Source organism: Mustela erminea, chromosome 7, assembly GCF_009829155.1.
Source record: "Mustela erminea isolate mMusErm1 chromosome 7, mMusErm1.Pri, whole genome shotgun sequence".
Classification (NCBI taxonomy): Eukaryota; Metazoa; Chordata; class Mammalia; order Carnivora; family Mustelidae; genus Mustela; species Mustela erminea.
The window spans coordinates 121541630-121563252 of record NC_045620.1 but is presented as its reverse complement, the minus strand read 5'-3'; the positions used below and the strand labels follow the sequence as shown (position 1 = coordinate 121563252).

Here is a 21623-nt window from a genome sequence, read left to right as displayed (position 1 = left end):
AGCAGTAGTCAGATTATAATTGGTTGAGAAATGAATTTGGGAAGACAGAAATTAGAGAACTCTTTAAAGAAGTTTGCTGGGGAGATTTTATTGTAGATACAGACAAGGTGGTTTTAAACTTTATATGGAGGGTTGCTTGAGTGGCTCAGCTGGTTAGACATCTGACTCTTGATCTCAGCTCGGGTCTTGATCTGAGGAGTTCAAGCCCCACATTGGACTCCACAGTGGGCATGGAGCCTACATAAAAACAGCAACAAGAACTTATATGCAAAGGCTACATAGCTTAAAAAAAACTGATAAAAATATGTGGAAGGAATCTCTCTGGTTTTAAGACTTTATTTAGCTATAGTAATCAACACAGTATGATCAACACATAGATCATTGGAACAGAAAGAAAAACCCAGAATTAGATTGGGTTATGGTTGATTAATTTTTATCAAAGGTGCAAAAGCAACTACACGAAGAAAGGGTATTTCCTCAACATTTTCAACAAATGATGCTAGAGTAGTTGGACTTCCATAAGTAAAAACATGAACCTCTCAAAATTCACACCCTGTACAAAAATTAACTCAGAATGTATTATCAGTTCATTTGTTCATTCATTCATCCCTTATTTTTTAAAGATTTCATTATTTATTTGACAGAGAGAAAGCACAAGCAGGGGTAGTGGCAGGCAGAGGGAGAGGGAGAAGCAGGCTTCTAGCTGAACAGGGAGCCTGGTGTGGGTCTCGATCCTAGAACCCTGGGATCATGACCTGAGCCAGAGGCAGATGGTTGACCAGTTGAGCCACCCAGGTGCCCTGTATCATCAGTTTAAATATAAAATGTAAAATCAGGGGCGCCTGGGTGGCTCAGTGGGTTAAAGCCTCTGCCTTCGGCTCAGGTCATGATCCCAGGGTCCTGGGATCGAGCCCCGCATCAGGCTCTCTGCTCAGCAGGGAGCCTGTCCTCCTCTCTCGGCCTGCCTTTCTGCCTACTTGTGATCTCTGTCTGTCAAATAAATAAATAAAATCTTTAAAAAAAATAAAATAAAATGTAAAATCATAGACTTTCAGAAGAAAATAGAGAAAATAGGACCTCAGACTAGGTGAAGAGTTCTTAGATACAACGCTAGAACTGTGATCCATAAAAGATTCTTGAAAAAATCACTAGATTGGATTTCAGTATTTAAAACTCTTACTCTACAAAAGACCCTGTCAAGAGAATTTAAAAACTAGGTACAAAACTCTCAACATACAGAGTGTTTAAAAAAAAAAAAAAAAAAAAAAAAACGGCAACCAGTCCAGTTAGAAAATGGACAGAAGACAAGAGCTGCCATTTCACCAGAGAGGATATGTGAATGGCAGATGATGATATGAAAAAATATTCATCATCATTAGCCTTAGAGAAATACAAATTTAAATGATGATGAGGTATCACTACATGCCTTATTTATTAGATTAAAATAAAAAATAGTGACAACACCAAATGCTAATGAATGCAGAGAAAACAAATCTGTTACATTGCTAGTTGGAATGTAAAGTAGTACAGCAGCTCTAGAAAAGTTGCCTTGTTTCTTTTTTTTTTTTTTTAATTTTTTATTTTTTATAAACATATATTTTTATCCCCAGGGGTACAGGTCTGTGAATTGCCAGGTTTACACACTTCACAGCACTCACCAAAGCATATACGCTCCCCAATGTCCATAATCCCACCCCCTTCTCCCAACCCCCCTCCCCCAGCAACCCTCAGTTTCTTTTGTGAGATTAAGAGTCACTTATGGTTTGTCTCCCTCCCAATCCCATCTTGTTTCATTGATTCATCTTCTACCCACTTAAGCCCCCATGTTGCATCACCACTTCCTCATATCAGGGAGATCATATGATAGTTGTCTTTCTCTGCTTGACTTATTTCGCTAAGCATGATACGCTCTAGTTCCATCCATGTTGTCGCAAATGGCAAGATTTCATTTCTTTTGATGGCTGCATAGTATTCCATTGTGTGTATATACCACATCTTCTTGATCCATTCATCTGTTGATGGACATCTAGGTTCTTTCCATAGTTTGGCTATTGTGAACGTTGCTGCTATAAACATTCGGGTGTACGTGCCCCTTTGGATCACTACGTTTGTATCTTTAGGGTAAATACCCAGTAGTGCAATTGCTGGGTCATAGGGCAGTTCTATTTTCAGCATTTTGAGGAACCTCCATGTTGTTTTCCAGAGTGGTTGCACCAGCTTGCATTCCCATGCCTTGTTTTTTGTTTTTTTTTTTTTTTTTAATTTTTTTTTTTTTAAAGATTTTATTTATTTATTAGACAGAGAGAGATCACAAGTAGGCAGAGAGGCAGGCAGAGAGAGAGGAGGAAGCAGGCTCCCTGCTGAGCAGAGAGCCCGATGCGAGGCTCGATCCCAGTACCCTGAGATCATGACCTGAGCCGAAGGCAGCGGCTTAACCCACTGAGCCACCCAGGCGCCCGATGCCTTGTTTTTTATAAATGTAAATATACCATGTGGGTCAGCAGTAAGATTCCTGGATATTCATCCAGAAGAAATGAAAACTTAGGTACACACAGGAACTTGTACATAAATATTCATAGCAACTTTATTTGTGATGGCCAAAAACTGGAAACAATCCAGTCTCTTTCCACAGGTGAGTGAATAAACAGATTGTGGTATGTCCATACAATGGAATACTATTCAGCAATAAAATGGAACAGATTAGTATTAGGTGCAGCAACTTAGATGGATCTCAGGAAGTCATGGTGAAAGAAGTGAAAGATGACCATTTCAAAAGGTTGTATATAATATAACATGATTCCATTATATAGCATTCTGAAAATGGCAAAATCATAGATGTGGAGAACAGATTATTGACCAGGGTATAGGGACTAAAGGAGATGAGTTTTCTATCGTGTTTGTGGTGGTGATTATACAGGCCAGTACATCTGATAAAATTGCAGAGAACTACATACATGCGTGCTTGTGTACCCACAAACACATACAAATGTACGTTTTAAAAAAAAAGTAGACTTTAAATAAGTTCTTCGATTGTACCAATGTAAATTTCCTGGTTTTGCTTTTGTAAGATGGAGTAAGATGTTACCATTGGGGAGAACTGGGTGAAGGATACAAAGACTTTCTACTATTTTTGTAGCTTCCTGTGAGGCTATAATTATTTTAAAATAAAGTTTTAAAAAAGAAAGCTTGCTCGGGAGGTTAACATAGAAATGGGATGTTAGTTGGAGGGGTATAGTGTTGAGAATGGGATTTTTTTGTTTTAATTTTGCTCTTTTAGAATAGGGGATACTAAAACATGTATGTATCCTGATGAGAATGATTCATAAAAGGACAAAATTAGTGATGCAAACAAGGGGGAAATTACAGGAGCAAAATCTATATCTTAGATCTTTGGCATGAAGAAATTTAAAAAATACTATTTACATATTTCCATCTTGTTACCTAAAAATGAGGTTATCTTTATAACATTTTGTAAGTGATCCTAAAGGTAAATGTAGCTGTACTGTGGCTTAATCCTTTAATGTTCTAAACATTCCGCAGGCTTTTGTGATATGTTATGGAACAAGATCACTGAATAAAATGAATTTTAAGAGTTTTTATCACACTTGCTGGTGTTCATTCTAAAATAACTGCCAAGACTTTTCTGTGTCATTTTTCTGTGGTTTTCCCTTCCAGATTTTCACCCACTATAGGTAGTCATGAATTTCCTTTGACTAAAAAAAGTTACACACACATATATATATTCTTATGAATAAACTATAATTATTTACCATTTAAGAATTAAATGGTTGATGGTACTGTTTTGCTTTGTAGTGTATAGTGGATTTAATGTTAATCTTACCAAACCATTCGACTGTTTTGCCCTTCATTTATCTAGAATGTCATAATATCAAAATGCTCAATATAAATTATTGCTGTTTATTTCAGGGATACGGCAGGCCAGGAACGATTTCATACCATCACAACCTCCTACTACAGAGGAGCAATGGGTATCATGCTAGTATATGACATCACCAATGGTAAAAGTTTTGAAAACATCAGCAAATGGCTTAGAAACATAGATGAGGTAAGACTAGAAATTGTATAAACTCTTTATAAAGACACATTTTTTAGTTTAGTTAAGAATAATTCTAAAGGATGTTTAGGGTATAATGTACTATCATTATTACTGTGTTATTTCTACTTCTTAAAGGTTAATGTTAATCTGCCTTTCTCTTAAATATGTGGGTAAGTCTATCTAGAACCCCATCCAAGGCAATTACTAACTTACCCAAAAACTTTATACATCCATCTTTTAAAGATGGCCCCGTGTAGAAGCTACTAGTGATTTTACACACCTCTCTGTAAACGAATTCTTTCTCAATGAATTTTTATTGAATGAATAAATTACTAAATTTTTCAGTAGTAATTTAAAACAACAGAAACGTTATATTACTTCTAGACATTTTGAAAGATACAGAGTAGAAATGTGGTAAAAACCTAACAAAAATAGTGCTGTATCATTGCCTGAGAAGATGTCAGTTTTTATAAGGTAAAATATGTGTCAAAGCCAGTCTTTTTCTGTTCTGCAGTATAGGTGGCTTCTTGTTGAAATTATTTTTCATGTCTTATTGCAGCCTTCTGGGCATTGATTTCCTTAAGACTAACTCCTTAAAGCACTTTTGGCTAGAAGACCAAGTATTAGATGCAAGATAATGATATCTCAGTGGTAGCAGTCTTGACAGCTTATTACTGACTTTTCCATCACTGCAATAAATCTTCAAAGAGAAGCTTGTTAATATTTAATAATCAGTTAATAATACACAGATTTTTTTAACAAGGCACCATTTTGGATTTCTTTAGCCTTTATTTTATGATTCGGCTAAGTAGCACATGTAGTAGGAGCAATTGATAGACTGTGCATTGTTGTTTCAACAACAGCAGTTTTCCAAATTCTCTGACATGTACTGGATGTCCTACAATTCAGTCCTATTCTGATGCTAACTGCCCAACCTTAGTGTCAGACTCTCCCAAGTTGAAGGACTGCCCTTCCTTCAGATGTTAAGTCCTGGTTCCCTTCAGTTACCTTCACTTCTCTCTGACTTCGCTACAAATTTGAAGGGGTCCCAGGGCCTCCAGGACTTTCAGGTTCAGTTGTTGGCTATAATGACTCCTAGAACTCAGGAAAGTGTTTTATTTACATTTATAATTTTATTATAAAGGATGCAGGAACAGCTAAATGGAAGAGATGTACAGGGAAGGTATGGGGGTTGGGGAACACAGAACTTCCATGCCATCTCTAGACATAATCACCCTCTAGGCATTTTGATATGTTCACCAACCTGGAAGAGGTCCCCTAACCTCATTGTTTCGGAGTTTTGATTCAGGTTTTACTGCATATGTATGGTTAGTTAAATCATTGGCCTCTGGTGATTTAACTTCATCTCTAGCCCTCTTTACCTCATGGGAGGTAGGGGAGTGGCTGAAAGTTCAAATCTTTTTTTATTTTTTATTTGAGGTGGGGTAGAGAAAGAGAGTGAGCAAGAGATCACAAGCAGGGGTAGGAGAAGCAGACTCCCCTCTGAGCAGGAATCCTGACGTTGGGCTTGATCCCAGGACCTGGAGATCATGACTTGAGCCAAAGGCAGATCCTTAACAATCTGAGCCACCCAGGTGCCCCTTGAAAGTTTCAGTTCTTTAATCACATGTTTGGATTTTCTAGTGACTGATTTCCATTGTGAAACTCTATAGGCCACCACTCTGCCCAAGTTCTTCATTAGCATAAACTTAGGTAGGTAGAAAGGGCTCTGTTACGAACAACAAAAGACAGTCTTTCACTCAGGAAATTAGGAGTACTGTGCCAGGGCACCAAGGCCAAATTCGTTCTTTATTTCTGTTACAGCCTTATGCACGTCATAGGTGGGTGGCTTTAGTTTCCCAACATGAGAATTAAGATACATAAAACTCAGCCACTAAAAAGAAAATATTTGGGGTGCCTGGGTGGCTCAGTGGGTTAAGCCTTTGGCTCAGGTCATGATCTTGGTCCTGGGATCAAGCCCCACGCCTCTCTGCCTGCCTCTCTGCCTACTTGTGATCTGTCAAATAAATAAATAAAATCTTAAAAAAAAAAAAAAGAAAGAAAATGTGTTTTTCTGACATACAAGAGATTGGTGTTGCCTAATTTTCACTTTGTTTTTGAAGTTAAAGCTTGAACAAAATGAAAAAAAGCCAAATTAATCCAGCAGCATTTTAAAAGGATTATATATTGTAGGGACGCCTGGGTGGCTCAGTTGGTTGGACGACTGCCTTCGGCTCAGGTCATGATCCCGGGGTCCCGGGATCGAGTCCCGCATCGGGCTCTCAGCTCCATGGGGAGTCTGCTTCGCTCTCTGACCTTCTCCTCGCTCATGCTCTCTCTCACTGTGTCTTTCAAAAATAAATAAAAAAAATATTTAAAAAAAAAAAAAAAAAAAAAAAAAAAAAAAAGAAATCAATCAGTGTAATACACCATCTTTTAATGTGTGTGTGTTTTTTTTTTTAAGATTTTATTTATTTATTTGAGAGAGGAAGAATGACCCAAGTGGGGAAGGGCAGAGGGAGAGGGGAGAAGCAGACTCCTTGCTGGGTGGAGAGCTTGAGTCGGGGCTGGATCCCAGGCTGCTGAGATCACAACCAGAGTGAAAGGCAGACACTTAACCAACTGAGCCATCCAGGCATCCCTGTAATACATGTTTTTTTTTAATTGAAGATTTTATGTATTAATTTGACAGAGAGTATGTACATAAGCACAAGCAGGCAAAGGAAGAGGGAGAAGCAGACTTCCTGCTGAGCAGGGAGCCCGACTTGGGGCTCCATCCCAGGACGCTGGGATCGTGACCTGAGCTGAAGGCAGACACTTAATCAACTGAGCCGCCCAGGCACCCTGTGTAATACACCATCTTGATAAAAGATAGAAACTGTATGATCTTGCCATCAGACACAGGAAAAATTTTGACAAACCCAACACCCTTTCATGGTAAAAACACTCGGCAAACTAGAAATAGAACATCCTTAGCCTAGCAAAGGACATCTGTGAAAATCCTACAGCTAACAAGCATATCTGTCTCTGTGATCAAGAAAATGAGAAGTATGCCATTACTGTTCAGAATTTTAGTAGAAGTTCTAGCCAGGGCATTTAGGCAAAGAAAAGGAGGAAACCCAGATTGAGAGGGAAAACTGTATTTGTAAATAACGAGATTTTGTATATAGAAAATCCTAAGGAGTGGTTCCTGGGTGGCTTGGTTGATTAAACATCTGCCTATGGTTTAGGTCAAGATCATGGGGTCCTAGGATCAAGCCCCACATTGGGTGGCTTCCAGCTTGGCGGGAGCCTGCTTTCCTCTGCCCCACCCCCTGCTTGTGCTCTTTGCCCCACTCCTCAATAAAATCTTTCTTTTAAGATCTTATTTATTTATTAGCACAAGTAGGGGGAGTAGCATGCAGAGAGAGAAGGAGAAGCACATTCCCCACTGAGTAGGGACCCCAATCTGGGGCTTAATCCCAGGACTCTGGGATCATGACCTGAGCTGAAGACAGATGCTTAACTGACTAAGCCACCCAGGCACCCCGTCAAAGAAATAAAATCTTAAAAAAAATAGAGAGAGAGAGAGAGAGAATTCTAAGGAACATACACAAAAAAAATAAAACTGTTAGAACTGATGAACAAGTTCAGTAAACTTGGAGGATACAAGATCAATACACAGAAATCACTTGTATTTCTATACACTAGCAGCAAATAATCAAAAAATGAAATTAAGAAAAAGTTCCAGGGGCGCCTGGGTGGCTCAGTCGTTAAGCAGCTGCCTTCAGCTCAAGTCATGATCCCAGTATCCTGGGATCGAGCCCTGCATCAGGCTCCTTGCTCAGCGGGAAACCTGCTTCTCCCTCTCCCACTCCCCCTACTTGTATTCTTTCTCTTGCTGTCTCTCTGTCAAATAAACAATTTCTTTTTTAAAAATTGTGTGTGTGTGTGTGTGTGTGTGTGTATATATTTCCATTTGCAGTAGCATCAAAAAGAAGAAAAACTAGTTATGAAAAATTTAGCCAAAGATATTCAGAACTTACATACTAATAACCACAAAATGTCAAAAGACATTAAAGATCAATGTAATTGAAAAGACATCCCATGTTTATTAATTGAAGTTTTCATATTTTTAAAATGGCAGCATTAGCCAAAGTGATCTGCAGTTTCAGTGTAATTCTATTAAAATCCCAGCTGCTGGCTTGGGGCTTGTGGGGGAGGTGAGGGCGTAGCTGGGAGAAATTGACAGGCTGATCTTAAAATTCATATGGAGGTGCAGGCATGGGACCCAGAATAGTCAAACAGGTTTTGATATGAGGAATGACTTTTAAGCTGAGATCTGAAGAAATGAGTGAGTAAAAGATACTCAGAAAAGGATAGGGCTAGTGGAAAGAATGTAATCAATTCAAATCTAAGACAAATCTCAAAGTACTTTGTTCTCTAGAGAATTTAACTACCTTGGCTTGGAGACATTCAGGGAAAGGAGTGTTGGGCCAAAGATGGATGATTTTTCTTATTCCAGGGGTTGGTTGTCTTTTCACTCTGATGGTGACCTTTGACACATAAAAGTTTTTTAATTTTGATGAAGTATAATTTGCCTTTTTTTCTTTTGTTGCCTGTACTTTTGGTATCATATCCAAGATACCGTTGCCAAATCAGATGTCATAAAATTTTTCTCCTGTATTTTCTGAGTTTTTTAGTTTTAAGTCTTATATTTAGGCTTTTGATCCATTTTGAGTTCATTTTTTTATATGGTGGTAAGTTAAGAGTCCAGCTTCATTCTTTCCCATGTTAAAATCTGGTATGCCCAATACCACTTTTATTTATTTTTTTTTTTAAAGATTTTTACTTATTTATTTGACAGTTTGATATAGAGAGAGTGCAAGTAGACAGAGCAGTAAGCAATAAGCTCTCCACTGCGCTGGGAGCCTGATGTGAGGCTGGATCCCAGGATCCTGGGATCATGACCTGAGCCAAAGGCAGCCTCTTAACCCACTGAGCCACCCAGGCACCCCCAGCACCCATTTTTTGAAAAGACTATTCTTTCCTCCATTGATTGGACTTGGCCCTCTTGTTGAAAATCATTTGATCATACATGCAAGGGATTATTTCTTGGCTCTGTATGCGGTGTATTCATGTATATGTCTTTATGCCAGTAGCACACTGTTTTGATTATTGCAGCTTTGTAGTAAGTTTTGAAATCAGGAAATAAGTATGAATCTTCTAACTTTGTACTTCTTTTTCAAGATCGTTTTTACTGTTCAGGGTCCCTCAAGGCTATAAATGAATTTTAGGGAGGGATTTTTCTATTTGCGCAAATGATGTTGTTAGGATTTCAGTGGGGCAAACATTTATTTTTAACTAATTTTTCTGCATGGGATCTTCCTGTGCCCTAGCAGTATAGCCTCTTGAGATTTTAAGAGCTCTGTAGAATTTTTTTTTTTTTTAAACTCTGTAGAATTTTTGATTCAGGCTTCTGTAGGGTAATACTCATGATCTGAACTCATGGTCCAGCTTGGATTTCGATTATGCCTAAGAGATTGCTGTTTCAGGTCTTTTGCCCGTATCTTCCAGTTTTGATGAGAGTATCTAGAAACTAGACAGCCTCGTGTTGGGGTAAGATAATATTTGACAGTGTTATGTCTTAGGAATTGTGTTTTTTTTCCTAAGTAATTTGCGAGTTTGTGTAAGCTTTTTGCATGGGGTGATTTCAGGGTGATGGTATAAAACTTCCAGATTATAAAAATAACACTGAAAATTGAGAATAATAAAGCCATTTTTAGAGAATATTAAGCTATAAGTCATGATAAAATGTCAATTAAATCTCCCTTCCATTGTAGCATGCCAATGAAGATGTGGAAAGAATGTTACTAGGAAACAAATGTGATATGGATGATAAAAGAGTTGTACCTAAAGGAAAAGGAGAACAGGTAAAAGCTATGAATGAAACTAAAACACTGTCCTTTCTTTGTGAAGATAGCATGACATTTGATTGTTAGTAGTGGTAATGAATGTGCTGAGCTCTTCACATTGTTTTAGAAGTGCTGTGGGAAACAAGTTATCATGTGAGTGAGTTTTTTCAGTGCCTATCTAACAGGTGTAGGAGAATCAGACCTTTGGTAGTAGTACCTTTAACTGTATTTAAACTACAAAGAGGAAAAATAACAAATCAGTGATCCCCAGTTTTGTAATTTAAGACTTTAAGCACCTCACTTAGAGTATTTGACATAAACTCCTGAAGTGAGGAGAGGATTCTTTTATTATTACTTTTGTTTGCTTATTTATTTTTGAAAGAACTTGACCATTTGAATTGTGACCCATTGAAGTACTTTGCTTTATATAACCTAGTAGGGACTGTGCCTTTAGAATAATATTATTTCCTCCAGGATGCTAAAGTCAACAGTTGGCACCCTGTGCTTGATAATTTTATGATGACATTTTGCTTCTATTTTAGATTGCAAGGGAGCATGGTATTAGATTTTTTGAGACTAGTGCAAAAGCGAATATAAACATCGAAAAGGCTTTCCTCACATTAGCTGAAGATATCCTTCGAAAGGTAAGATCCAATGTGCCCAGTGTCACAATTCTTTTTTGAAGTACTGGATTAACATATAAAAATTAGATTTGGGTGGTATTATTCCTAAATGTTTACTCATCACCAGTATCTGACCCTCCTAAAGTGGAGTAGGGACTTGGGGAAGCAGTGAGCCATTAGAAATCTGGAACATCTGGTCAGTGGTAACACTGTCCTGAGCTCCCACACTGACTGTCAGGTCCCCAGTTGCATTCTCCTATTTTTCAGCTTTTTGTCGGGTCTCTGCTCTTGTGGCTCTTCTGTTTACTTTTGGACTCACTTCTCATAGACATTCTTTGTATTTCCATAGATAATTTCTTAAAATTTAAGATAATAGTTACTGCTACAGAATCACTTTCTTCTATCTATGTAGTCATTTCTCAGATATGCCAGTAAAGAACCTGTCTATATTATATAGTGAATAAATGCAATAAATCCATCCCTATTTTTCATTTAGCCAATCATTTCACTCTGTGATATTTTAAAAATTGCTAAAATGTGGTCCCAGGGAATTCATTTTACTTCAGGGTTAGTTTTCTGAATTTAACTTGGGAATCCCCATACTTACCAATATGAGTTGCTTGTAGCAAAATTGGGAATTGATTTTCGTAGTTCTCCTCAAATGAGTAGATATAATATCCAGATTTGGTTCTAAATCCTGAGTTGTCCATTCAGTCGATGGTATCTTTAAATGCACATAAAAACAGAAAAATTCTGACACAACTCCTAATGGAGAAGCAGTTATTGTATAGGAGAAAATTATTTGCTTCTGGCAACCTTTCTATTTTTATAATTGAAATAACAGTATTTTTTCAAAAACCAGTCCCCAAATTAAAAAATACATGTATCTGTAAAATATACGCTGTAATAGAGATGGTATCTCAAATATAAATCTAGTGATATTTCAGAGAAATCAAACAACTTCATTTTTTATAGTGAAATGTAGTCATCCGCTAACTCTAAGTGTGTGTTCAAACCAGAAAAAAGTCATCAGTTATACTGCTCTTCACAGTGACTACAAAAGTTGTACCCTGCCATGTCTGCCAGCATCCTGGTATCTATAATATATTGAGTAATAAAAAGCAAGTTAGGATGTAATACGTGTAGTCTGATCTTATTTTTTAAGTTATGTATGGTACCAAACACACGTGTATTTACATGTACACACACGTGTTTGGTTATGTTCAGCAAATAAAGATCTGGAAGGATCTATATCAAATGTAAATAGTGAGAATTCCAAGTGGGTGACGGAGGTAAGGAGGAGACATAGAACGGAATTACTCAATGACTCTGACATTTATATAGTTTTGTTTAGAAAACTTAGCGTATCTTTTTAGTTAAAAAAGAAAAAAAGTAAAAATTTTAAAATATTCTTCACAGTATGTAAAGGTAAAACCCCTTGGAAAGTCTTGAGGAATTTTTATATTTTTATATACATTTTTATATTTGAAAATATTCCTGTGAAAAATAAAATAGAAGCATAGAAAAGTAAAGTACTAGATGGACAAGGAAAAACGTTCATATTTTTAATTAAATGAAGGGAATAACAAGAATAGAAAAATGCTCTTTTAATTAATGGAATACTTTGTATTTCAGAGTTTGGTAGGTCACAGTGAAAGATTATTCCAGTACCCACAGAATTTACCACAACACTTGTTGAAATCCCCTTGTCTCTTGTGTTTTTTCTCTTTCTGGATTTTTTTGTTTTCTCCATTGTTTTTGATTTTTTTTTTTCTGTCCACACTGTATCCCTTGATTTTTTTCACTAATCTTGGCATTAAAAAAAAAAAAGATGCTTATATAGTCTTAAAATTTGCTTCCAGATATGACAGATCTTCCTTGTTACCATATTAAAGGTTAAAAAGTACGCATTCACTGATAAAGATCTCAGTCTGGTCTGCGTCTTCCCCATGTAGGCATGCCCCAATGTGGGATCCCATTTTTTTCTCAATACACATACATAAACTTCTTGATGTGGTAAAATTAGAAGTTAAACAGCAAACAGTGGGAAATACAGGAGTGTTTCCTGACCAGCAGCTTCCTGTGCCATGATTTCTCTCCTGACTTAGTAAAAGAAAATTAAACTTTAGAATGAAAGCAATTCAAAACATTTTTAACTTAATTATTTGAATAGGTAATTCATTCTCATGGTTCAAACCTTTAAAATAGAGAGAGTGCAGGTGCAGAGAAGTTTCCCACCACGTTCCCCCAACTCCTCATTCATCCCCCACAGGTAACCAGTGTAATTAACTAAGCTCTTAATTTTTAATATACAAGTAAATATAAATATATTTTTTTATTGCCACCAATTTTTCCCCCCACCAACTTCTTTAAAAACAGATAAGGCAACTTGCTGTACTCTGTTTGTAAAGTAAAATAATTCCACTTTTTAAATAATTGAATGCTACTCCTATGAGTAGATGTGTCATAATTAAACCCTTTTTCTCAGTGAGGAACATGCAGGTGATTTTTAGCCTTATGATCTCATAAATTGCACTGCAGTGAATAATCTTATATTTAAATCATTTTGCAATCATAGGATTATGTGCAAATATATGAAGGACAGATTCCTAGAAGTGGCCAGAGAGCATGTATGTACATTTTTATTCTGATACATCTTGCCACATGCTGGCATGAGGGTTTTACCCATTTACATTCCTACTAGCAGTGGATGAGAATGTCTGTTTCCTCACACTCTGGCCACGTAATTGATTCTAAGACTTTCAGATCTTTCCCAACCTGACAGGTTAAAAAAAAAAAGTAGATTTAATTTGCAGCTCTTTTAGGAGTATGGTGAGCATTTTTAAAGATAGTTTTAAGAACCACTTTTGTATTTTCTTTTCTGTAAACTTGTTTTATTCCTTTGCTTACTTTTTTAGTTATTGGCCCTTTTCTTATTCTTAGCTAGGAATGGCTTATATTTATATTGAAATAAACTTGATTAATACTTTGGCTTTAAAATGTTTTACTTTGCATGGGAGAATTCCTTTTTTCAGAGAGTCTCTTTCAAGGATCTAAGTTAAATTGTAGAAGGATAGACAGTGAGTGAGGTGTTAAGGAATATAGTGACCTCCCTGGTTACAAGTACCCTTTTTTTTTTTTTTCCCCTCAACATCCATGTACTTTGAACTGACCCACACCTAGAAGTTACCAGAGGAGGACTGTTTCCTGGTAACCATATTCTTTTGCTGTGGGATAGATGCTGAGGGGCTCTTTCTCTTCTGTTATTTTTCTCAAGATCTGCAGTAGGAATAAAGTTGGTTGCTCAGGAAAACCCAAAGTTTTTTTAATGCAAAACTTACAGCGTTAACATGCGGTAAGGAAAAGAATCCCATCAGGCAGTGCGGGTAGGTAGGTGAGCTCAAAGTGCAAGTTGAAATTTCACCCATATGAGTTAAGTAGGACTTCTCTTGAGCTATGTGAGTTTCTAAAATATTTTAAGTTGTTCCCCCCTGGGTTACCTTAACTTTATCTTGTTTCATTGAGAGAATACATTCCCAGTTACATCTTAGCTTTTAAAATTTTATTTTTGGTGACCCACTGTTAACACAACAGCCTGGATGAATTTCACAGATTGATACTGAGTAAAGGGAATAATACATAAAAGAAGACATAAAACATAGTTCCATGTATTTGAAGGTCAAGAAGAGAAAAAGAAACTACTCTCTGGTGACCAAAATGAGAGTACTGTTTACCTTTAGGAGGGTAGTACTGGCTGGAAAGGGATACAGGGGAGCCTCCCGGGGTATTATGTTCTATGTTTGATCTGATAGTTTCACTTTATATACTCTAAATCCATCAAGCACAATTAAGATTTGTATACTTCACTGAGTGTAAGTGGTTTAAAAAAAAAAAAAAAGTTCCTTTCCTATATACCATATGGGTTATCCATTGAAAATAGTATATTCTTTTGATTTTAAAAGTAATATTTAGGTTACTGGGGAAATACAGGATTGTTCATAGAAAAAAATAAAATCACTCGTAAACCCACCATCTAAGAGTTTTCTGCTGTTAACATTTGGTGTCTCTCCTTTTGATTTTTTTTTTCTATATCCATTTTTACCATGAATTACACAATTTACATTGTGCCCTACCCTTTTTCTTCCACTTAATGTTGGCATATCACTGTTGAGCTTGCCTTTTTAAATCTGTGGCAGAGCGTTACAAACTTCGGTCTCAGAAGGCAAGTAACTAGACAGAAAGGGCAGTTTCACTTCTCTGGGGTTAGACTTGACCCAACATTGGTTTTATACAGATGCCTTTTGATAAGGCTTTTTAAGTACTAGATACTAGACCCCTGGGGGTCTGGGCTAAGTGATAGCATACCTCTGTGCAAGGGAGAGCAGAAAAGATACTGGAAGCTTTATTCAGGGGATGCCTAGAGGCCTCTAGACATTTCACAGCTTGGAGTCAGCAGGCAAAATGTAGATGGAAAACAAAGCTTCCAGATCTTTACTTTGCATGGGAGAGAGAACCTACCTGTGTGACTGGAGTTACTTTTTGTTGCCTTTATGAGAATATTTCTGCTGAATCTTGATTTCGCCATAGCAGTGCTTTTCATGGGTTGTTTTCCTTGTGTGTTTGTTCCAGACCCCTGTAAAAGAGCCCAACAGTGAAAATGTAGATATCAGCAGTGGAGGCGGCGTGACAGGCTGGAAGAGCAAATGTTGCTGAGCGTCCTCCCGTCAGTTGCCATCCACCACCCTGTTTCTCCTCTTGCTGCAAAATAAACCACTCTGTCCATTTTTAACTCTAAACAGATATTTTTGTTCCTCATCTTAACTCTCCAGTCCCCCCGTTTCATTTGTTCTTTCATCCGTGACTGCTTGCTGACTTTATAATTTTCTTCAAACAAGAAAATGTATAGAAAAATCATGTCTGTGACTTCATTTTTAAATGTACTTGCTCAGCTCACCACTGCATTTCAGTTGTATTATAGTCCAGTTCTTCTTATCAACATTAAAACCTATAGCAATCATTTCAACTCTATTCTGCAAATTGTATAAGAATAAAAGTTAGAATTAACAATTTTATTTTGTACAACAGTGGAATTTTCTGTCCTGGATAATGTGCTTGAGTCCCTATAATCTATAGACATGTGATAGCAAAAGAAACAAAAGCCAGGAAAACACTCATTTTCGCCTTGAATATGTAAATGGGATTAATTTTGTCCTGTGCCTTATGTGGAAAGGAATTTCTTTGGTTTTTCCTTTGTTTGTTTGTTTGTTTTGGTGGAAGCATGTGCAGGAGACATACATATCATCCAGACATAAACCATTAAAATGTTTGTGGTTTGCTTGGCTGTAATTTTCAAAGTAGTTACTTGAGGACAAAGGGTAATGCAGAAATGATAGCTTTGGTTTGCTGAGTCTTAATTTTAAGTGGCCTTGATATTTAAAACTATTCCTGCCACCAGTTCTTCTCTTGGGCCACTTTTTCCTTGTGTCTGTCTGCCTGCATGCTGCTTTCTTTGCTTCTCCCTCCCCCACCACCCAATGGTATGAGTTATTTAAAAACGAAAGGGGCAAACTAGTAGGTTTTTCAAGTTTAACATAAAGTACTGACTTAACTCACTAAGTAAACTGAAAGATAAATTCTAACTGCCTCCTACTATCAAATGTCTTCCCCTCATTTTCTCTCTCTCCTCAAACTTCGGCCCCAGATTCCTCCATTCGCTCTTTTACTTCATGCTCTTCTCCTTCCCTCTTTGTTCCCTTTCTATCCACTGAGTTTATGAAATGGAAGAGTTAATTGCATGCACTAGTGTTTGGAGGGTGTTGTGGTTTGTCTTTCTAATTAGGTGTATAGCCTGTTCACTTTCCTAGAATAAATCTCGTAACCGAAATTTGAGTAGTCTCCATTCTGGCAACTCCTCTAGCAGCTTGGTAGCCCAGTAAAGGTTTGGTTGTTTTTGATTTTGGTTTTGTTTTAAATGGTGGGAAGGAGGAGTAAAATTTATTAACATGTTTGCCAAATATACTGAGATTTGGCCTTTGAAGAACACTTTTTCAGTGTTAAGTTGTCTTTACCTTAAGATTAGAAATACTTTAGAATATTATTAATTTTAAGTCCTGACTTCACATCCCTTTGGAAAATGTGTATTACCATGGATTTGGGAAAAGGACAACAAAAGGCTTTTCATGTACAGATAAGATCTCCAGCTGTCTCTAACCCTGTCCTTTTTTCACTTCATTTTCCTAGTTTTGCTTCATGGCTTATCATCAGGATAGGGTAAGTTAAGTTTGCTACGCTGCTAGCATCCTAAGATGATACCTTTGTTGAAATAATTGTGAATAGCATGATTCATTTCTAGCAGAGGCTGAGTTTAGGACAGCAGCTTCCATTGAAAAGTCTCTGTGTGTCGTGGATAGCATTTTAATGCCCTCTTGGCTCACATTAACAGCATAGGGACGTATCTGCTGTAAACATCCATGAATTTTTCAGATAGTGCCCTGAAAATTTTATATGCCTCACTGGTTGTTGTTCTTAGGTTTTTCCTTCACTTGACTTTATCATTGTTTACTAGTAAAAGCAGCATTGCCAAATAATCCCTAATTTTCCACTAAAAATAATAATGAAATGATGTTAAGCTTCTTGAAAAGTTATAGGTTAAACCTACTATTGTTAGATTAATTTTAATGTACGTGTTGCTTTCCTCCGTCTGGAATGTGGCAATAGCTTTTTTATTTTTAACCCTCTTTAATCCTTATTCAATTCAGTGACTTAAGGTTTGAGAGCTAAACACTGGGATTTTTGGGTAAAAAAAAAAAAAGACTGACATTTTTGTTTGCATAATTATAATCGGCATTGTACATAGAAAGGATATGGCTACCTTTTGTTAAATCTGCACTTTCTAAATATCAAAAAAAAAAAGGGAAATGGAATATAAATCAATTTTTGTATAACCTGTTTGAAACATGAGTTTTATTTGCTTAATATTAGGGCTTTGCCCCTTTTTCTGTAAGTCTCTTGGGATCCTGTGTAGAAGCTGTTCTCATTAAACACCAAACAGTTAAGTCCATTCTCTGGTACTAGCTACAAATTCGGTTTCATATTCTACTTAACAATTTAAATAAACTGAAATATTTCTAGATGGTCTACTTCTGTTCATATAAAAACAAAACTTGATTTCCAACTGTGTGGCTTGGTTTTCATTTATTTATGGAGTTGAAGATGGAGGATCACCTCTGAAGACAATGCAAAATTGCAAGCTGGACATGAGAGGAGCAGAAATAGAAGGGAAGTAACTTTCTCAGCATAGGAAACAGAAAGCAGTGTCAAGAACTGTCTTTGGTAAGAAACTCTATAAAAAATGGAAATCTAAGCAGAATCATCTTGGTGTCAAAAGAGACACCAGTCAGTCATTCCCCAGCCCACAATGCTAGAATGTGCCGAAGGCCAGCTGCTCTGAACACAGCTGATGACCCTGGGGCACCAAGGCAGGCTCCCAGCCCGGAGGTGAATGCTTGTTTTAGCAGTGACCATCCGCTTATCTGAAAAAAGTATTTCCAGATTTGTTTGATTTTTGTCCTTTTTTGGAAAGATTTTATTTATTTGCGAGAGATTGAAAGAGAGCATGAATGGGGAGCAGAGGGAGAACCAGACTCCCCCCCCCCCCCGCCCTGAGCAGGGAGCCCGATTAGGGGCTCGATTCCAGGACCCCCCTGGATCATGACCTGAGCCTAAGGCAGAGGCTTAACCTACTGAGCCACCCCTTTGCCCCAACAGCTTTGTTTTATATAAAGAAACTTCGTATATAAAGTTTTATAATAGAACAGCTTTGTTTTATATAAAGAAAAGCTTAATCCCATGTGAGGACATTATTAGTCAATAGAGATAAAAATTTTTTAAAGCTTTTATTTATTTGACAGGGAACACAAGCAGGGGGAGTGAGCGAGGGAGAGGCAGGCCTCCTGCTGAGCAGGGAGCTTGATGTGGGGCTCAGTCCCGGACTCTGGACCCTGAGCTGAAGGCAGACGCTTAATGACTGAGCCACCCAGGCACCCCTAGAGATAAATATTTGTTGACAAGGTTATCTCTGCGGAAAGGAGAATGTGGAAGTTTTCTCATCCTGCAGTGTTGATAGCAATCACCTGGAGTGCTTTTACTGCTTCCCCATTCACTCTCCCAACTTTTACTGTTTTGTGTGTCTAGGGCGAGGCCCATGATTCTCATTTTGTGACTGGTATAGGAAAATAGAACATGGTCTCTGCCCTTAAATCTGCGATCTAGTTTAGAAAGCAAAACCAGTCATTAGCTAAGCGTATGTAAGAGCCAACAAGGTGCGCCTGGCTGGCTGGGTCAGTAGAACATGTAGCTCTTGATCCCAGGATCCTGAGTTTAAGCCCTGCATTGGGCATAGAGCTTACTCTTAAAAAAAAAAAATCAACTAGATGTGATTCAGATTTTAAGTACTGTATTAATAGTTAAGAGCAAGTTCAGTTGATGGGAGTAGTTGGGTTGGCTTTTTGAGGGAATAGGAACATGAACTGGTTCTTAGGTAAATAGATTGGCTAATGCTAATGGGTAGGGGAAGAAGGGACCACTCATAAATGTGAAACCAGCTTTGCTTATGTGAGAAACCAGAAGTCCAGCTGAACGATGATGGGCAATGGGGGAATCCTGTTGAGCCCTCCAGAGTAGTGAGAGCAGTGTGTGTGAGGAAACCAGTTCTAAATGTGTTGAAAGAGGAAGAACTGGAAGGTTCTGGAATCACATAGGAAGTTAGTAGGTTAATTGAGATTTTAATAGGACCAGGCTAAAATGATGGCAAAGGGCAATGCAGGGTTTAAGTTCAAGCATGTGAAAGGGAAAGAATACTTTTTGCTTACTAGGGAGCCCACCAGGTACTTGTGACACTTTTCTATGTTCTTTGGGTTATGTACCCAATGACCTGGTGAGACTGTGTAGAAAATACCGTTTATTTACAAAATAAACAGTGTCAGATTAAGTACTTTGGCTAAGGTTGCACATCCCATTGGTGCTGGAGTTAGATTTTGAAACCAAGCCTGAAGCCAGTGCTCATTGTTTTTACCTTCACCTTATCACAGTTTTTCAGAATAGGGTCTTAAGGTTTGGTTAAAAATATTTAACTGGGCTCTGTGCCAGCACTAACAGAAAGAATTCTAGAGTGTAGTCTTACCTAGTTAATGTAACCATTGAGCCTGACCTTGGTCCCTTCTAACAGAGTCATGCCCTTGAAAGTACTTATACCAGTTAACTACTGTTTTTAGTTTAGACCCATATTTCACCCCTACCACCCTGCTAATTTTATGTTTCCTCCTACTCCAAACCATCTTTGGGCTGAAAGTAAACAGGCAGTTGCTTTTTACATTTCTCTTAATTGATTTTCTAAGACTTTAAGGGGCACCTGTGTTGTTAATTAATCACTACCACGAGTAATGGTGGAAGAACTCAAAATACAGGGGAGGGGAAAGAAGGCAGAGTTTATACCAAATTCTTAGGTGGATTTGAGATCGTTTGTAATAAATGACTAGCAGAGTATAACTTGGTACAAGATTAAGAGTACTCTAGGGGGATCGAGGGCTTCAGGCTTTTCCGGGACACTGAATTTGGGTCTGGGATTTCCAGCACTGAAATAAAGAGGTATAGCCCTGTTGCATCTTCAAGAGAGTGGTTGCTAAGAAAAAATCTAGCACAAAATTCAGAAATTTCTACCATTAAGGTTTATTGGCCTCCAAAGTGAAGATGTCTCCAATGCAAGTTCATAAAATGCATACATTTGCTTGTCCTTTTGCTCTATCATTTTTGTGAATTTCCGTAAAACAAAAGTACATTGAAAGTCCATGGTGGCATTTCTGCAGGGAGCTGAAGTAATGAAGTGTAGACTTTCAGCTTTCTGTTAAGAGGACTTGTTATAGATAGTTTTATTTGCTTCTTCAAGAAAGGGTAATTACCATTCTCATTTGATTCTGAAATGATCGCAGCTCATCATTTGACTGGAGCTAGAGAGTAGTCAGTCCAAGATTGAGCTCTCTCCTGTGAGTGCTTGAAGCGCAGGGTTGTAGAGGTAAGTGGAAAAGGTCCATTTACTTGAGTCCAGATGTGCCGGGGCAGAATGGATATCGCTTTGAAAATGATCGGACTCAGCGGAGAGGCTCTGCACCCGGGCCTCTTCTGAAGTGCTTGGAATATTCCACCAAAGCCTCCTAAGTGTCATGTCGGCAATTACAGAAGCCATGGGTCTGGCAAGTTTTGAAGACGGATGCCACACTGGACTGCGGGGAGAGCAAGGCACTGACTTGGCCCAGCCAGTGCTCTGGGAAAACCCAGTCCTGTCTGAAGGCCTCCAGGCTGTGCTCTTCTCTGTGGTGCCTCCCACACCCCTGCAGCCTTGAGAACACCCAAGCATGGGCAAGGCACACATCCCATCCGTCTTCAACACAGGCCCCTTACGTGTTACCTTGGAAATAAATGTTTGAAGAGAATGATGTGAAAAATTCCTAGGATTGGGATCACTTTTCCAGTTTCAACTCCAGGTCACTCATGTGGGAGTTGATATTACTATTTTTGTTTCTAATCACCCAACTTTGAGACCTCAACCGATGATGACTGTTTCCCTCGTGGTCACCTAGTACTGTTCAGTTTTCTCCATTATCGCCTGTCTTGCCCTTGACATTCCCACTGCTCTCATTTTGATACTTGGGTCTTCTCTTGTAGACCACAGCATTACTTTCCTAACTCGCCACCTAGTGTTGCTGTCCCCCTCATATCCCTTGTCCCTCTTGGACACATCAGAAGGTTCGTCTTCTGAACACTCCACTGTCCTGCTTGAGAACACCCAGTGGCCCTGTTGCCTACAGCAAGGATGTGTCATGCTTTGATCATGGTTTGTCACCATCCAAGCTTCCAGGGAAATAAAACAGTGAGTTGACCTAGTGCAACAGTTGGGGACCTTCTCCAGGCCCCAGTCCATGGTACAGCCTTAACTGTCACCCAAAGTGCCACACAGATTGACTTAGCTATTTGTAGGCCTCAAAACAGTTCAGG

At 38.1% G+C, this 21623-nt stretch overlaps 1 protein-coding gene across 2 annotated transcripts in view; it reads left to right on the top strand.

Moving 5' to 3' along the window:
• The window catches only part of RAB10 (RAB10, member RAS oncogene family), an 89636-nt gene extending 71891 nt beyond the window's left edge, over positions 1-17745 (top strand). The window contains exons 3-6 of one of the 2 annotated variants that reach the window (XM_032353107.1): positions 3928-4066; positions 9880-9969; positions 10494-10595; positions 15204-17745. In XM_032353107.1, the coding sequence (XP_032208998.1) occupies positions 3928-4066; positions 9880-9969; positions 10494-10595; positions 15204-15287 (415 nt within the window). In that variant the 3' untranslated portion in view covers positions 15288-17745. Of the gene's footprint in view, positions 1-3927; positions 4067-9879; positions 9970-10493; positions 10596-13152; positions 14506-15203 lie in introns of those variants that run through there. The other variant, XM_032353106.1, reaches the window with a different exon arrangement.
• Positions 17746-21623: the final 3878 nt, after the last annotated feature.